Genomic DNA, 18,189 nt, shown 5'->3' with positions numbered 1-18,189 from the left:
GATTTGCTGGACAAATGGTCAGGGTCTCGCCTTCACATGCATCAGCAAGTGTCCTTATCTCCAAAAGCCTGGATTTCTCTATTGTGCTGGCTACAAGTGCCTCACCTAGTAGACGGCAGGAGTTTCAATATCCATTTGTGGATTCTACTGACAACGGATGCCAGCCTTAGGGGTTGGGGGCTGTGACCCAAGGGGCCCAGTTCCAGGGGATATGGTCAAGTCAGGAATCTACTCTGCCGATAAACATCCTGGAACTCAGGGCAATTTACAATGCCCTTCTGCAAGATTCCCATCTCCTGAGGGATCAAGCTATCCAGGTTCAATCTGACAATGCCACGGCAGTAGCGTACATAAATCAGCAAGGAGGAACAAGAAGCAGAGCGGCAATGCGAGAAGTGTCAAAGATACTCTTCTGGGCGAGGCCAACACAAAGGCCATCTCAGCCATATTCATTCCAGGGGTGGACAACTGGTAAGCAGACTTCCTCAGCATACACGACCTCCATCCGGGGGAATGGAGCCTACATCCTCAGGCGTTTCAACAGTTAATTCACCGGTGGGGCTGTCCGCAGATAGATCTGATGGCTTCTCGTCTCAACAAGAAGCTACGCCGTTTCTGTTCCAGAACGAGGGATCCACAGGCTGTAGCAGTGGATGCCCTGACGACACCATGGATATACCAGTTTGTGTACCTGTTCCCTCCAATTCCGCTTATCCCAAGGGTTCTAAAAAGACTAAGAAGTGAAGGCGTTCAAGCAATTGGCCTCGACGGGTGTGGTATTCAGACCTCCTGACCATGGCTCTGGAGGATCCCTGGCCTCTGCCGCTTCAAAAGGATCTTCTTCAGCAAGGTCTTTTCGTCTATCCAGACTTACCGCGGCTATGTTTGACGGCTTGGAAGTTGAGAGGGAGATTCTAGCCAGAAAATGTCTTCCCTCCAGGGTTATTTCCACTATGGTCCAGGCCAGAAAGATGGTTACGTCAAAACATTATCATCGTATCTGGAAAAAGTATGTTTCATGGTGTGAAAATTGGTTTCTCCCGTGGATTTTAGGATTGGTCGCTTTCTACTTTTCCTGCAAGCAGGAGTGGATATGGGCCTACGTTTAGGCTCCATCAAAGTGCAGATTTCGGCACTCTCTAATTTCTTCCAGAAGCAACTTGCTCTATTGTCAGAAGTACAGACCTTCCTGAAAGGAGTTCTTCATATGCAACCTCCTTTTGTACCTCCCACGGCTCCGTGGAATATGAATGTGGTTTTGTCCTTCATTCAGTCGGACTGGTTTGAACCCCTTACATAGGGTGAAATTGAAGTTTCTTAGCTAGAAGACTGTGATGTTACTAGCATTGGCATCTGCCAGATGTGTCTCTAAATTGGGGGCCTTCTCCTGTAAGAGCCCATATTTGATTTTTCATGAAGATAGGGCGGAACTCAGGACCTGGCCTCAGTTTTTGCCAAAAGTGGTGTCAGCTTTTCATGTGAATCAACCCATTGTGGTTCCAGTGTTGTCTGACGCTTCCGTTGGCCCAGAGTCCTTGTATGTGGTGAGGGTTCTGAAGATTTATGTCAAGAGGACGGCCCGTCATCGGTAATCTGATTTGCTGTTTGTCCTTTATGATGCCACCAAGATTGATTAGAAGCCGGACGACCAATCTATTGCTCGTTGGCTCAGGTTGACCATTCAACAAGCCTGTACTTCGGCGGCTCTGCCTTTGCCGACATCTATTCAGGCCCACTCAACGAGATCTGTGGGTTCTTCCTGGGTGGCTGCCCAGGGTGTCATGGTCTTACAGTTGTGCCGAACTGCTACTTGCTCTGGTTCGAACACTTTTTTTTAAGTTTTATAGGTTCGACACCTTGGCCAAGGATGACCTTCAGTTTGGTCAGGTGGTTTTACAGGGGTCTCAGCACTCTCCCACCCATTTGGGAGCTTTGGGACTTCCCCATGGTACTAAAGTACAGATCCCCAGTATCGACTAGGACGTAAGAGAAAATAGGAATTTAATACCTACCGGTAATTCCTTTTCTCGTAGTCTGTAGTGGATACTGGGCGCCCACCTCAGTGCTTCGATTTACTGCTTACTTGGTAAGTGTTTGGTTGGCCCGCCAATGTGGTCCCCTTATATTGTTGGGGTAGCTTTGCTATCCTTGTTATGGTTGGTGTTGCTATCCTCTATTCTGGTTAGCGCCCTCCTTTTCCGGTTATGGTTGTGTGTTGGCTTAGTGCCTCACCGCTGTTGTATCTGTTTTCTTCTCTCATGGTATGTCCGTCTCCTCGGGCACAGTTTCCTAGACTGAGTCTGGTAGGAGGGGCATAGAGGGGAGGAGCCAACACACACACACACTAAAGGTTTTTAAAGTGATAGGCTCCAGTGGACCCAATCTATACCCCACGGTACTAAAGTACAGTTCCCCAGTATCCATTACAGACTATGTGAAAAGGAATTACCGGTAGGTATTAAATTCCTATTTTCTGGGATATCTTGGCTCCTGTAAAATGTTGTGTGGTAATATGAACATGTACGTTCAGAGTTATATTAAATGACCTTTTGTGTCCAATGTAGAATGTGATTCCTGCACCCTGCTAGCCCCTCACTAGGGGGCAGTATTGCTCTGCAGCTCTGTTCTGCTCCCCCTGTGAAGTGATGATATTTGACGCTGAGGTGTTATCACCAGTCAGATACAGACCAAGGAGCTATATGCAGGATTTCTCCTCATTCATTCCCTCTTTGTATGGCATCTGGATTACTTTGACTTTCTGTGTATTGTCTGGTATCGCTAGGTGCCTTGCACGGCGTGCGTTCTGTCCCAGTAATGGCTGGCACAACAGACAGGTGTGTAAAGTTACCGCTAATCTAACTTACATCTTCCCTGCAGTGAGTTTTCCTGTGTCAGTCTGTAGCTACAGAGGAGCTTGGGTTACACTGGCAGCTGCTGCTGCTGCTTCTGCATTTGGTATCCGTCCTCACACACTCCCCCCTCCCACCCCTTATCTCTGCCACCACTATAATACTATACGTCTCTCCTCTGCTCACGGCGATGTCTCGGAAGTATTAGGACTTGCAGCCTCTTCAGTGTTTTTATTTTTCTCCCATTTGCCTTGTAGGGTCTCCTGATTGGGGCTGAGCGGAGTTACATGAGAACACAACACGGCCGGCTCAGAAGGAGCTGCCTGCGACCGGAGGAAGCTCACAGCTGCGAGAAGAGGCTTCCTGTCACTCTTGTAGTAGTGTTACCCGGAAACTTGTCTGATAGGCTCTCCGGCCTTGCTTCTGCTTTCATCAGGAGTTCCACAATGCTGGCTGGCGATATCAATGAGAACCTGCTGATCCCCGAACTGCAAATCCCAAATCTGAGCGCCGGCACGTCGGCCAGCAGCACTCCCAGCCAGCGGCGCAGGCGCTTCAAAATGAAACGCGCGAAGCCTGAGCGAAACCGGGAGACTGCCGCAGACACCTCGGACTGTACCGGGAATTTGGAGTACCTGCAGCTACCGTCTATAGAGATCACACCATCCAGCGACGAGGACAGCGCCCGCTCAAACTCTTCCACGCCAAGCACCTCTCCCAGGCGGCGTGGGCACCGGCTGAACAGTTGGGGGTCCCTGCTGTGTAAGGAGAGCCGGGAGATGGAAATCATGGTGAACAGTGAGTGCAGGTCAGTACTGTAATAACTTCTTCCTACGTCGTCTTTTGCGCTGTCCCCTGATTTGCGGCTTATGTCTCTTTATGGGAGCACCTATAACGTACGGGTTATGCAGGGGACTGATGGAAGCCTTGGCTATTTATAGTTTTGTCTCTCCTCTTGTTATGAGTTCTGTCCAGCTGTGGTCCGTCTGCTGCTTCCCTAGAGGAGAGCGCCAGGCAGTAACTACTGAGGATGCTAATTTAGGGATGGTTGTTTCCATGGCAACAGTGCACCGCCACCGCCGCTGCAATCCCATGGCAACACCGTGAAACTTTTCTGCCCTGTGCAGCACCCTCAGGGGCCGGGCAGTCTGTTTGGTGCTAATTAGTGTTTGAGTTGGGTTTATCGGTCCAGACTGGAAACGGTCTCACATACACACATCCTTGTCCTGGTGTGTACAGTCCGGTACGCCTGCCTGCATCTAGGAACTGTGCAAGGTATCTCATTGATGCAGTCATCCAGCACAAAACCAATGCAGCTCTGCCACTTTGCCAGGTGATTAGACTAGTGTCATGTGCTGCTATTAGTAGACCTGAATAGGCATGTGCGTTTTCATGCCGCTAACGGCTGTTTAATCACATCGTGCTTGGGTACGCTGATGTGATCCCGATCTGTGTTTACACACATTCTATTCCTGCTGCCTGTGATCTGCCTGCTGCTGGCATTCAGCTTGATAGTAAATACTCTCCTTATTCCATTTACAGAATATAAAGGCTAAGTGCAGTTTCCTGTGGTTGGGTAATGGTTTAGCAAATGAAGCTTTATTCCAGGCAGCAGTCAGGCCAGTCTGAGAGTACGAGTGACCTGTCAGCCAGCCAGGAATGACTAGTACTCACTGAGATATATGGAAATTCCAACAACAAGTTTTACCTTATCCCTATAATTGGGCGTGCTACGGCTATATGGCTCCCGGAGATCTCTTATATCTGACCACGTATAAGCACATGGAGCCGCGCTAATGTTATGACACCGCAATCCGCTTTGTGTATTGGGTACTGGATGAGAGCAGGAATCCTCCTCATTGGCTATTTATTAGGCTCACATGACTCTGCTGTGCGGTAGCGTTATACAGATGGCACAATGTAAAACGTGGTGGACGGAAAAGCCACAGATATGAGATAGAGGATAGAGCGGGCAATCCATACAGGGGCTTACAGTCTGCAGGGTGAGGGTAATCCAGGCCTGGCCAACCTGAGGCTCTCCAGCTGTTATGAAACTACACATCCCAGCATGCTCTGTCACCGTTATAGCCATCCCTAATAGCAAAACTGTGGCAGGGCATACTGGGACTTGTAGTTCCACAACAGCTGGAGAGCCACAGGTTGGCCATGCCTGGAGCTAGATGGCTTGGTGGTATCTGGAAGTGGCATGGAAGGGGTGGTATAAGCTATAATGAAGAGGTGAGTTATGTGAGAGTGCCTGTAACACAGAGGGCTGCAGGATGGTCGGGTCACACACGGTAGGTGGTTCCTGGATTCTGGGGGAAGCACGTCCTAGTGACAGGTGCTTATCAGACAGAGACAGATCTAAGACGTAGACCAGGTCAGAATGCAGCTCAGTGCTAGAGGTGACCAATACAGAACCTATACATTCAAAGGCTAATTTACTATTTGCTGTGCAGTGAGTCATTCTGTATATATGTCATTACTGATGTCTTCCAGCAGAGGTCTCCGCTAGTAGGAAGTAGGGACGGGACTATTGATGGTAACAAACTATCTGGTCAAGTACCATCGATGGTTTCCTTTGCGCATACACGATGCTTGGGCAGCTTCGTTCTAAGGGTAGTACGTCTGACTTGGGGGTGGGCATGGGGGAGGAGTCTAGTTTGGATCCCTGGTAATGTGTGTGTGTGTGTGTGAGAGGCGGGGGTGGTGCAGGGCTGCTGACGGAGAGGTGAGCCTGCCAAGTCAGCTATAGAGCGACGTGAGCACTCTGTATGTGACGTACAGTGTGCCGGGGTGCGGATGGTCCATCTGGTTCTATAGGGCCTCCGCTGTCAGTCAGCAGCCCTGCACTACCCCCGGCTCTCACCCACAGTGCAGTACAGTGTACAGATGGAGCCTCGCTCATCTAGCCTTCTCAGCTGCACCTAGGTGCACCAAGGTGTATTAGCATAAGCCTTTCATCTATTGTTCTCAGCTGCAATACAATACACAGAGAACAATACAGCAGGGGATTACGTCATTACAGCAGGGGATTAAGTCCGACAGCACTGGCTAAATTAATCCTATTAAATGGATAGATGAGCAGGGCTCCATCTGTATGTAATCGGGAAAAGACAAACCCTCTGGGCAAAGGCTACTATCGGTGGTGGCCAACTATTGGAATCGCTGCCATCGATGGCAAAACTGTTTAATACCGGTGGGGGACCATCGATGGACGAGAATATGATTTACGGGAGGAAGTGAGTATTTGAAGTAGATCCCGTGTGGGCAGTGCCCTCTCCCATTGTGTGGTTGTGTCTGCCACAAGTGTACACCATTTAGTTGGGTAGGAGTCATTTTCTCTGGAGCTGACGCCCCTCGTTATTGTTATCTGGATTACACTACTCCATGTTTGTTCCCTTTGAGCTGATCTGCTGGACCCCGTATCATTCATCTTTCAGTAAGGACATTATCCGGGTCTGTCAGCGTTCCCCCTATCATCTAAGGCAGTGGTTCTCAAACTCTGTCCTCAAGACCCCACACAGGTCACGTCTTCCATGTCACCCCGCAGCTGCACTGTGTGTCACCAACTGTCACATTTTAAAAATGTACAGGTGACCTGCAAAACATGAACCATGTGGGGTCCTGAGGACCGAGTTTGAGAACCTGTGATCTAAGGAACGTAACATCGTTGGTATGAGCGCCCAATCTCCAGTACAGATCTGTTCAGTGCCTGGAAGGCTTCCCTCTGGATTCCCAGACATAACAAAACCAAATGTTTTGTTCTGTCTGGGATCCCCGTATGCAGAAATTTATTACCATTTAGTTATATAGCGCCTGCATGTTCCATTGTGCTGTACAATTGGAAACAAAGCAGCAATATAAAGAGACAGAGGTGACGGGACCTGCCCGCAGGCTTACACTCTGTTCCAGGCTCTGTTCGTCGGTGGCTAAGCTTTAGACCCACCTAACCAGGATCCGTCAGCTGTGTTCTTAGCAATGCATTAGGCACGGCCGTAGCCACCCAGCCAGGATCTGACTGTCTCTATTATCAGTCTGCTGTGGGAGGTAGGTGTCCATCCAGCTAGGGTTTTGCTGACAGTCCTAGCCGTGATTCGGGCGCACTCCAGGAAGAATCCCCTTGGCCAGACTTTGTCCAACATGGCCACTCATCAAGGAATTGCAGTAGTCATCCGCTATGCCAGTGGTTGGTGGAGCCTGACGAACGCTGGGATTGGGGGTCTTATATGCTGGTTGCTGATGGTTGCCCCCCAGGTTTATTATGAAGACATAACTGTTGTGTTGTGTATCTGCTGCTAGCTGGCTCAGGGCCGAGGAGTTCTCACATGCCGTCCAATTACACGGATTCCATGCTGACCTTCCTCCACATATCCTGGCCTTTCGCTGCCCCACCTGACCTCCATGTGGCAATGGCAATAGAGGAATCAGATATTCTCCGGCTCCACGTGGGACAACTGGCGTCCGTCCCTACAGAAACATTTTTGTTCCTGATGGAAACTATTTAAGGCAGCTTACGAAGTGCCAGCGTGAAAGTGCAGGAAGTGAGGAGGACAGCGCCAGAGACGTTCATCACAGACGGATTGTGTGCTCTGCAGCCAAACCTTAAACGTCTGACAGACATTTCCTATTGATATCTCCTGCCACAAACAAAATCTGATGTTTACAGGAAACTACAGCCGGAACAGCAGGTCACTCTGTATAAAGACATGTGTCTCTCTATGTATAAACCATTGCCACAGTGACCGCTCTGCTTTCCCAGCGTCTGTATACCAATGCGTGTACTCTCGTGTGCCTGTAACCTGTATTAGCACATGGCTGGTGGTGCTACACCGTCATCCTGATACAGAGTTTTGTACAATGCCCTAATTTATGCAGCGGAGCGATTATGGGATGACTGCGCATGTGTCGTGGGTGCTCTGCGCACGTGATCAGATACTTTTGCGATGCCGCGTGATTGACATGAAGGGACCATTTTGGGGGACATAATGGAGGGTGGTGGCAAACTGCAGACGAGTCCTGGCCGTTTTCGGGAAATGTTTCATTGTGCCACTTGGATCCCCGTATGCAGAAAACATGGTGTTACTGTCGCAGCTCCCGCCTCCAATTTGCGAGACCAAAGACTCACTCAGGGAGTTAATGTTCCCTGCATCTGCATTGATGTTGCAGATGTGTACGCAGTAGCTGAAATGTTGCAATTGGTCTCTGTCTGGGCGGCTACAACGCTTGTAGGCTGAAAAATTGCAACTGCGTAGACGGCGTACAAATAGGAAGAACCATGACCATTGTCCTTAAGAGATGGTGAACTCTTTTATTTTTGTATTACACGTAAAGCAGTGCTTGTTCCTGATCCTGTCGCTAAGGATGAGTGAGTGTTCTATGGGGGTCATTCTGAGTTGTTCGCTCGCTGCCGATTTTCACAGTGCAGTGATCAAGTGAAAAAATGGCAAAAATGCGCATGGTACGCAGCGCGCATGCGCTAAGTACTTTCACACAAAACTTTGTAGATTTACACAAGCTCGAGCGACGTTTTTTCATCGCTGGAGGGATCGTAGTGGGATTGACAGGAAGTGGGTGTTTCTGGGTGGTAACTGAGCGTTTTCAGGGAGTGTGCTAAAAAACGCAGGCGTGCCAGGTAAAAAGGCAGGAGTGGCTGGGGAAACGGGGGAGTGGCTGACCGAACGCAGGGCGTGTGTGTGACGTCAAACCAGGAACTAAACGGACTGAGGTGATCGCAATCTAGGAGTAGGTCTGGAGCTACTCAGAAACTGCAAGAATTATTTAGTAGCAGTTCTGCTAATCTTTCGTTCGCTATTCTGCTAAACTAAGATACACTCCCAGAGGGCGGCGGCCTAGCGTGTGCAATGCTGCTAAAAGCAGCTAGCGAGCGAACAACTCGGAATGAGGGCCTTTATCTGGTGTATAATTCAGTTGTGGTCATGTGTGACTGCGCACTTCCCCGGGAACTTTCCTTCTTGTCTGTATGGGGTGATGATAGTGGCCTTGAGGTGATCTCCCCCCTCGGTGTATGAAGTTTGCGTCCGCCAGAGAAGTGGAGGCCTCGTGTCTCTGCTTAAATAACGCATCACTTGTTTAACGGAAGTCTCGCCTGTGAGACTACAGTAGGGCGGTAAGAGCGCTGCCCACCCAACCCACTCCATCGCAGTTGAGCTATATAACAATAATAATTGGGGGGGATTCACTTGTTTCTGTGCGCCCTCTCTCGCATCTGATCTCCCGTCTAAGGTGTTGGGCAATATTCAATTAATTTGGCAATCGGGCATAAGTAACCGTGCGCCCATCACTTTTCGTCAGCCTGTTTAAATTATTGGCCGAAAAATGTGCAAAAAGCCAATTTCTGGAGGGTGCAAGCAGAAATAATGGGCGCCCGCGGTACTCGCGTCCAATCGGTGTAACATTTGAAAACTTCCTCAAGGCACCTAAAAAGCTAAATTAAACCCCCCCCCCCCCCCCTTTGAGTTATTTATTTGGTTAATTATGATACGTTTATTTGCTTGCTTAATCTATGCGCAAAAATGGGAGGTGTTATTAAATGCGGGTATTTGTTCCAAGTGCAGTGGAGAAAAAACTGTGGGGGTCATTCAGATCTGATCATTGCTGTGCCGTGTTTTCGCACAGCGGGCGAATAGATCCTATGCTGCGCATGCACCGCAATGCGCACGTGCGTCGGACAACAGCAACGGGCATCGGCGGCCAGCGACGGGATGGTGCGAAAAAGCCAATCGCATGGGCGATCGCAAGTCGATTGACAGGAAGAGGCCGTTTACAGGAAGTGTCCGGAAAAACGCAGGCGTTACCAAGCGTTTTCAGGGAGGGTTCCTGACGTCAGCTGCGGCCCCGATCAATCTGATGTGATCGCACCGGAGAAGTAATTCCTGGGCTGCGCAGAGACTGCACATTTTAGCAGCTCGGTGTACACATGGGATCGCACACTTGCACTGTGAAAATCCACTCTCCCTGTAGGTGGCGACTATCTGAATGCAGGACTGCAAACTTTGCAGCCCGGCGATCAGATCTGAATTACCCCCTATATTTGTAAATGTTGTAAAATACTTTTCTCTTGCGGCATTGACTGGTCAGTACCTTCCCCTGCTTGTGATGTCCTGGATAAGGAACTACAGCGTTATGCAGTGAATATAGGTCACTGCTGTCTTTCTAACTGATTAGTACTTATTCTGGTTCCATGTATCTAGAGCGGGTTACCTGTGGTCTCCAGCTGTTAGAGGCTGGGAGGTCGGCTACAGGATAGGAGATCAATCACAGGTTATCGGCCACTTACAGAGAGTTATCACTAATTACTACGTTACTGCAGTGTGCCCGCCGTGGAAGGGTGGCCCTGGGGGTTGTGGGGAAGTAACACTGTGGCCCTTAATGTTCTAGCTACAGAGAGAGGCAAAGGGCCGTTATGCTCATAAGGGTCCATCAGACATACAGGTAAGGGACCTGCTTAGAGGGTTTTCTAATGTATCTGATACAGTAGGTGCTCTTCCTGGCCAGCTGACCAATCTAATGATTGCTAAGGGTTATGCCCAAACGATCATGTGCATACTTACCAATCATCTGCCTGATATGCTTGCAGGCCCGTTTGAATATGCATGCCCGCTTGTGACGTCCTGTTCAGTGGATTCGGCGGGTACACAGATAGATGTACCAACATATCGCCATCTGCTGTTCACTTGGTCAGATACACTAAGCAATTTATCGTTCGCTGGCTGTGAGAACTATAGGGGTCATTCCGACCTGATCGCACGCTAGTTTTTTTCCGCTGCGGTGCGTTCAGGTCAAAACTGCGCATGCACCGCAATGCGCAGGCACGTCGTACGGGTACAAAGTGGATCGTTGCTGTGCGATGGATTTAACGAAGATTCCATTCGCACAGCCGATCGCAGGGAGATTGACAGGAAGAAGGCGTTTGTGGGTGGCAACTGACCGTTTTCTGGGAGTGGTTGGAAAAACGCAGACGTGTCCAAGCGTTTGCAGGGCGGGTGTCAGACGTCAGTTCCGGGACCGGACAGGCTGAAGTGATCGCAGCGGCTGAGTAAGGTCAGAGCTACTCAGAAACTGCACAAACTGTTTTTGCAGAGCTCGGCTGCACATGCGATCGCACACTTCCAAAGCGAAAATACACTCCCCTATGGGCGGCGGCTATCTGATCGCAGTGCTGCAAAAAATAGCTAGCGAGCGATCGATTCGGAATGACCCCCTATATGTCTCCTAGTGTGACCCAGTCTTTCCGCCATACTGACACCTGTGACATTCGCCATGACACTATCAGCACAGTTCCCGGAGTAGCAGAGTCTCGTGATCCTTCTCCTTATTGCCTCGTGTCTGCGGCTGGTTGTGTGTGCGCCGGAGTCACAGAGCAGCGGTTGTCATTTACTGTATCTCTGTTAGGGAGTCTCCTGTGTGGGGGATTTCCTGATAAGTCGCCATGCTTCAGCTCTCATGGGGCTACCCTGCTGTCATAGCCTGTCAGAGGCATGGCCTACTTGGATGTGAGCAGCAGGGCCCTCCTCCCTCTTGTTCTTCCATTGCTATGTCAGCTATATTATTTATCTCCTATGTCAGACTTTGTTACGTCTGTCCATACAGGGGCTGGTCTGTGCTGTAAAATATAAAGAATTATATATTCTATATATCTTATCCACTGGTTATGGAGGAGATGTATCAAACCTTCTAAAGAGGATAAGTGAAGTTGCCCATGGCAACCAATCAGATCTACAGTAGATATTTGTTTGTAGACTGTACTAGATACAAGCTGATTGGTCACTATGGGCAACTCCACAATTTATCCTGTTTGGAAGGTTTGATCCATCTCCCCCTACAGTATGTAGTACATAACAGTGAGATATCTATCTATCTATCTATCTATCTATCTATCTATCTATCTATCTATCTATCTATCTATCTATCTATCTATCTATCTATCTATCTATCTATCTATCTATCCATCCTCCAGATCTGTTCTGCACCAGCCACGTGCAGATAGCTGTGCTCTGCATTCTGTCAGGGTGATAAATGGCTTGTAGTACTGGGAAATAGGTTACCAGGTCCCTCCATACAGCACATATTAATGCATTTACCCAGAAAAGAAGAGAATTTTGTACATATTTGTCTTGTGTTTGTATTGTGCAATTAATCTGTTCCGAGCAACTGTGTAATATTTGCTGTCAGTACACGTTTTCCAGCAGCTGCTGCTGCTCCGTGTCCCACTTAATAAACAGGTTTACACAACACAGGAATAACTGTGGAACCTAGAGGGCCTGTGTCAGAGCTAATATGCAAATGCTAGTCTCAGCCTTGTGTACTAGCGTGCACCGACTGCAAGCCTGAGACGCCCACATTCAGTGCCCTTGGACAGTGCAACTTCGTCAGTGGAACTGCACAATCCACCATCAGCGCACCATTGTATGTACCAGCCTGTGGCAGGCGCAGCATCTCCTCCTTCTGAAATTCCTCTAAACATGGCCTCTGACACGCCCGTGACTGCCAGACCACCCCCATGATGCGTTCACCTCCCATTCACCGCCCATGGTTTTGTGCCACCAGTTGTAATGCCAGCAACCCCGTACACAACAGCGGTCTCTGCATAGTTTACCAGAGGCGCGGGGCTGCCGCTCACCGTGCAGCAGAGGCGCGGGGCTGCCGCTCACCGTGCAGCAGAGGCGCGGGGCTGCCGCACACCGTGCAGCAGAGGCGCGGGGCTGCCGCACACCGTGCAGCAGAGGCGCGGGGCTGCCGCACACCGTGCAGCAGAGGCGCGGGGCTGCCGCTCACCGTGCAGCAGAGGCGCGGGACTGCCGCTCACCGTGCAGCAGAGGCGCCGAGCACACAATGTCCATCACTGATTTTTTCCTCTACCTACAATTATTCCCAATACACTTCCCAACCTCTAAATTTAGTTGCCTTAACCAGCTTAAGTAACCAATAATGAAACCTCTGAACTCCTCAGACAGAATCTCTGTTCCTCTAGTACCCTGGTGCATGTAGAATCCAAACACTCCCCCCTTCCCCCCCCCCCCCCCCCCCCCTTACACACTTCATTAACCAAGCGTTCAAGTGTCTGATACATAACCTGGCTGATAAAGTCGACGCTTTTGTTTCCTAAAACCGTCTTTAAAGCTTCTCCCCTCTATTCTCTTCCACATCGGATGCTTCCTACGCACAGAAACACATTTTCCGGGATCATCATAAAGGAAACTTAGTGAAGAAGTGAGGTGACACGCAGACAGTCGGCAGATTACATGTGACGTGAACCGTGCAGAATGGATAATTCAGACGGTTGACAGTGGTGACCTCAAAGTGTCATTTGACAGTTCTGCATTCTGTATCTGTTACACGCAGTGATCAGGCCTCACAGACAGGGACGGCTCGGTGCACCGTGTATATTACGCAGTGCGTGTGAAAGTGCAGAATATACATCATCAAAGGTGCATTCCGCTGGTTAATAATCAGAGCGGAGAAGGATACAATTATTTCCCCTGAAAAGTAGGCGCGTAGGCGTCTCTGGGGGCAATTCTCATCTTCAGTTATCTTTTTTTTTTTTTATTCCGTATTCTTTACGATGATTGCTACGACGGATGACACGGTAATGACGTCAGATACCCGCCCAGCAAATGCGCGTCCACGCCGGTGTTTTTTCAAACACTCCCAGAAAATGGTCAGTTGACACCCATAAACTCCCACTTCCTGTCAATCTCCTTGCGTTCGGCTGTGCGATTGGAATCGTCGCTAGAACTAGTGCAAAACCACAAAGGACTTCGTACCCATACGACGCGCGTGCGCATTGCGGTGCATATGCATGCACAGATTAGCCGTTTTTTTCACTGATCGCTACGCAGCGACCAACTCGGAATGAGGGCCATAGTACAGGGTGCCAGATCAGAACTGGAAGGTGAGCAGGAGTTATCCTAGATACATCCTGCAGTAGAATGAATGGTCCTTTTCACCTACTATTTAAATGAAGAGATAATGAATGTGCCCCGTTATCAAACATCCCTCATCCACTATCACCACATACTGCTCCATTATTTAATTATGCTAAATATTAGTTTTTAGGGTAGAACCTTAGTTCAGCTCAGGCAGCTTGTGGAATCAGAGGCGCTCTGAGGTTTATCCCCGCCTTATTAGCTCCCGGTATTACAGCACACATGCCCAGTAATGCAGAACACATCTTTGGCATCGATTTTCTGTAATGAGGCCCCCTCGCCCCTGCCGTGTCGGACTGGGGCATGAAGGGCCCACGGGGGAATGCAGTGATAGGGGACCATACTTAGGGGTGTGGCCAGCCTACAAAGGGGGTGTGGCCAGCCTCCACAGAGGCTTGAAATACACAATAGTTTAGTGCAGTGTAATGCAACATATCTACCATGTATAATACAAGTGCACAGTCTGGAACCTGTTCCCTAGAGGAAGGAGTGGGCCCTCAGGCAGTGGGGCCTACCGGTGGTTTCCCTGGTACCCCTGTGGGCCAGTCAGACCCTGCGCCCTTGCAATAGTAGCCCACTCGCCCCTGGATGTGGCCCACTTGCCCCTTTTGATAGAAGCCCCCTCGCCCCTGTGATGAAGCCCCCTCGCCCCGGTGATGAAGCCCCCTCGCCCCTATGATGAGACCCCCTCGCCCCTGTGATGAAGCCCCCTCGCTCCTGTGATAAAGCCCCCTTGCCCCTGTTATGAAACCCCCTTGCCCCTGTTATGAAGCCCCCTCGCCCCTGTGATGAAGCCCCCTCGCCCCTGTGATGAAGCCCCCTCGCCCCTGTGATGAAGCCCCCTCGCCCCTGTGATGAAGCTCCCTCGCTCCTGTGATGAAGCCCCCTCGCCCCTGTTATGAAGCCCCTCGCCCCTGTGATGAGGCCCCCTCACCCCTGTGATGAAGCCCCCTCGCCCCTGTGATGAAGCTCCCTCGCCCCTGTGATGAGACCCCCTCGCCCCTATGATGAGACCCCCTCGCCCCTGTGATGTAGCCCCCTCGCTCCTGTGATGAAGCCCCCTTGCCCCTGTTATGAAACCCCCTCGCCCCTGTGATGTAGCCCCCTCGCTCCTGTGATGCAGCCCCCTCGCTCCTGTGATGAAGCCCACTCTCCCCTGTGATGAGACCCCCTCGCCCCTGCCATAGAAGCCCCCTCGCCCCTGCCATAGAAGCCCCCTCGCCCCTGCCATAGAAGCCCCCTCGCCCCTGCCATAGAAGCCCCCTCTCCCCTGTGATGAAGCCCCCTCGCTCCTGTGATGAAGCCCCCGCGCCCCTGTGATGAAGCCCACTCTCCCCTGTGATGAGACCCCCTCGCCCCTGCCATAGAAGCTCCCTCGCCCCTGCCATAGAAGCCCCCTCGCCCCTGCCATAGAAGCCCCCTCGCCCCTGCCATAGAAGCCCCCTCGCCCCTGCCATAGAAGCTCCCTCGCCCCTGCCATAGAAGCTCCCTCGCCCCTGCCATAGAAGCTCACTCTCCCCTGTGATGAAGCCCCCTCGCTCCTGTGATGAAGCCTACTCTCCCCTGTGATGAAGCTCACTCTCCCCTGTGAGGAGACCCCCTCGCCCCTGCCATAGAAGCTCCCTCGCCCCTGCCATAGAAGCACCCTCGCCCCTGCCATAGAAGCTCACTCTCCCCTGTGATGAAGCCCCCTCGCTCCTGTGATGAAGCCCCCTCGCTCCTGTGATGCAGCCCCCTCGCTCCTGTGATGCAGCCCCCTCGCTCCTGTGATGCAGCCCCCTCGCCCCTGTGATGACGCCCCCCGCGCCCCTGTGATGAAGCCCCCCCTCGCCCCTGTGGTGAAGCCCCCTCGCCCCTGTGGTGACGCCCCCTCGCCCCTGTGGTGATGCCCCCTCGCCCCTGTGGTGACGCCCCCTCGCCCCTGTGGTGAAGCCCCCTCGCCCTTCACTCGTGGCAGATGAGATAAATGCTGGATGTAACATATTTATTCACACCTCCTGCTGTGCTTTTGGGCACAACATGGATTTCAGCCCTGTGAGCGATGCCTTCCACCTTTCTCCTTCATGCGTGGTCTGTGAGGTCCATGTCTGCTGTGCCTGCTGTATTGCACCCATTGCTGCAGAATGTTGGGATAGAAGCCTCGCCTCAGAAATGGGGGTGTACCTGTAATTTACATTTTGTATTTCTTAAATCTGCCACCCTAATCCATGGTAAATACTCGCTGCTCGCAGCTACTCGGTTGCCCGAAAGAGAGGCATCAGGGTACCAGGGACGCACAGGGGTAAAAGTGTCAGTAAATACAGAGAGACGGAGGCAGCGTCAGGCAGATGCAGGTAGGTTGCATAACACCGCTTGGCCCAGTTCTGAGAGTGTGTTACCAGCCATGCGTCCTGGTCTCCTGAGTATTCTCACTCCTCGGCGGCTGTGTGTGGACCCGTTGCGCTGACTGTACAGGCGAGGACGGCTGGAGACTCCAGAGGGCCAATTACCAGCATCTGCGCACTCCCGTCGCAGTATGTTCCTAACCAATTAGGAGTCTCGGTGGAACGTCCTCTCAGGAAGCACCGTGAGCTCTGCGTCAGAGGAACTAACATTTCCCTGTTCAGCTGACACAATCAGAAAGGTGATTTCATTAGTGTCTAGTACCTGGTAACGGAGCCATTTCCTGGGGTGCAGCGGTGGATGCAGACGCTGTTGCTGAAGGAGAACCCGCATTTCTCTGGCCATTATTCACACGTGGCATGTAGTGTTCCTTTTAGGCTACCTTCAGTAAGTGAGTGTGTGCCGTTTCTTAGGCTCACGTTCCTGGAAGTCTACAAATTGTTATTAAGTTACTTATATAGCGCTAGCATATTCCGTTGCGATGTACAATACTGTTCGTTAGAGACCTATCCTTCCATTTTCTAACCCGTGTGGTTTATCCGATATAAAATACAATGATTTTGGGTTAGAGTTGGGGCCATGAGAACTTTAAACATTGCGTACAACAAATACTGTGTGCAGCATGCGTAGCGCTCCTTGGCTCCCGTGTGACGTGACGAGCGCCGGAACATAGCGGATTTAATGGTGTTAACGCTTTCCTCGCGAGAAGTAAAGTCCTTGGCCCGTATTCGGGGCTAGTCGCTATAGCCGCGATCGCTCTCACGGGCGCTTTTTTGCAGTCTGTGCACACGCAGTGACCGCAGTACGCTGGCTATCATGTGATCGTATCCTGGAAGGATGCGTTCACATCATGATTGAAACAGACGACGGGTGTCCGGGGGCGGTGATGCAGTTGTTGGGGGGGGGGGGGGGGGGGGGGGGAATAGCTGGAAATGCAGGCATGTCATGGGCGTTTTTGGGGCCGGTCGATGACGTGGCCTGCAATAGGAAACATGGTTCTGGACTGCCTGCACACACAGCCATGCTGCGTAGGTTGCGTTTGCATCACGGGGTGGAGCCCCCAGCAAGCGAGTAGAACGATCAACTCTGGACAACCCCCCTTGCGCAGTAAGAAATCGCTGTCATTAACAGTTCCTTGTGTTCTCCCAACTGTAATGGTGGCTCCATATCCTGCGTGATACGGCTGTATGTATACTCTATATATCGCCACTCTGTAAATAATCATTTTAAATTCCTCTTTTTCTTGACTTTGTAAGTCAGGGCGATTTCATGATTGATTTACTGTACTGTATGTTATATTTATTTGAATGTGAATGAAATATCAACATTAAAAATATTTATTTTAGTTTCAGAACCATGGTGGTCATTCCGAGTTGATCGATCGCTAGCAGTTTTTAGCAGCCGTGCAAACGCTATGCCGCCTCCCACTGGGAGTGTATTTTAGCTTAGCAGAAAGTGCGAACGAAAAGGATCGCAGAGCGGCTACAAATTTATTTTGCGCAGTTTTAGAGTCGCTCAAAACCTACTCAGCGCTTGCGATCACTTCAGACTGTTCAGTTCCTGTTTTGACGTCACGAACACGCCCTGCGTTCGCCCAGCCACGCCTGCGTTTTTCCTGGCACGCCTGCGTTTTTCCGAACACTCCCTGAAAACAGTTGACACCCAGAAACGCCCACTTCATGTCAATCACTCTGCGGCCAGCAGTGCGACTGAAAAGCTTCGCTAGACCCTGTGTGAAACTACATTTGCCGTTGTGGAAGTACGTCATGCGTGCACATTGCGCAGCATGCGCAGAAGTGCCGTTTTTTGCCTCATCGCTGCTCAGCGAACATTTTCAGCTAGCGATCAACTCGGAATGACCCCCCCATATCCCCTCCCATAGGAGCCTGTATCAGAGGAGTGGGATGAATAGTGGTTACAGTAGGTGCTACAAAGGATATGCTTATTCTGCACCAGTACAGTACATACCTTTATGTGTAAGTCATTGTACAGATAGACCTTCCTACTTT

At 50.7% G+C, this 18,189-nt stretch overlaps 1 protein-coding gene across 2 annotated transcripts in view; it reads left to right on the top strand.

The window, feature by feature from the left end:
• GRAMD1B (GRAM domain containing 1B) overlaps positions 1-18,189 on the top strand; it is a 662,311-nt gene that overhangs the window by 94,594 nt on the left and 549,528 nt on the right. Inside the window, exons 1-2 of one of the 2 annotated variants that reach the window (XM_063943810.1) lie at positions 2,704-2,834; positions 3,107-3,657. The exons of the other annotated variant lie outside the window; for it this stretch is intronic. Coding sequence (XP_063799880.1) covers positions 3,137-3,657 — 521 coding nt within the window. The 5' untranslated portion in view covers positions 2,704-2,834; positions 3,107-3,136. Of the gene's footprint in view, positions 1-2,703; positions 2,835-3,106; positions 3,658-18,189 lie in introns of those variants that run through there. 2 annotated transcript variants of the gene reach the window in all.

Source organism: Pseudophryne corroboree, chromosome 10, assembly GCF_028390025.1.
Source record: "Pseudophryne corroboree isolate aPseCor3 chromosome 10, aPseCor3.hap2, whole genome shotgun sequence".
Lineage (NCBI taxonomy): Eukaryota > Metazoa > Chordata > Amphibia > Anura > Myobatrachidae > Pseudophryne > Pseudophryne corroboree.
This window is presented reverse-complemented; position numbering and strand designations above follow the sequence as displayed.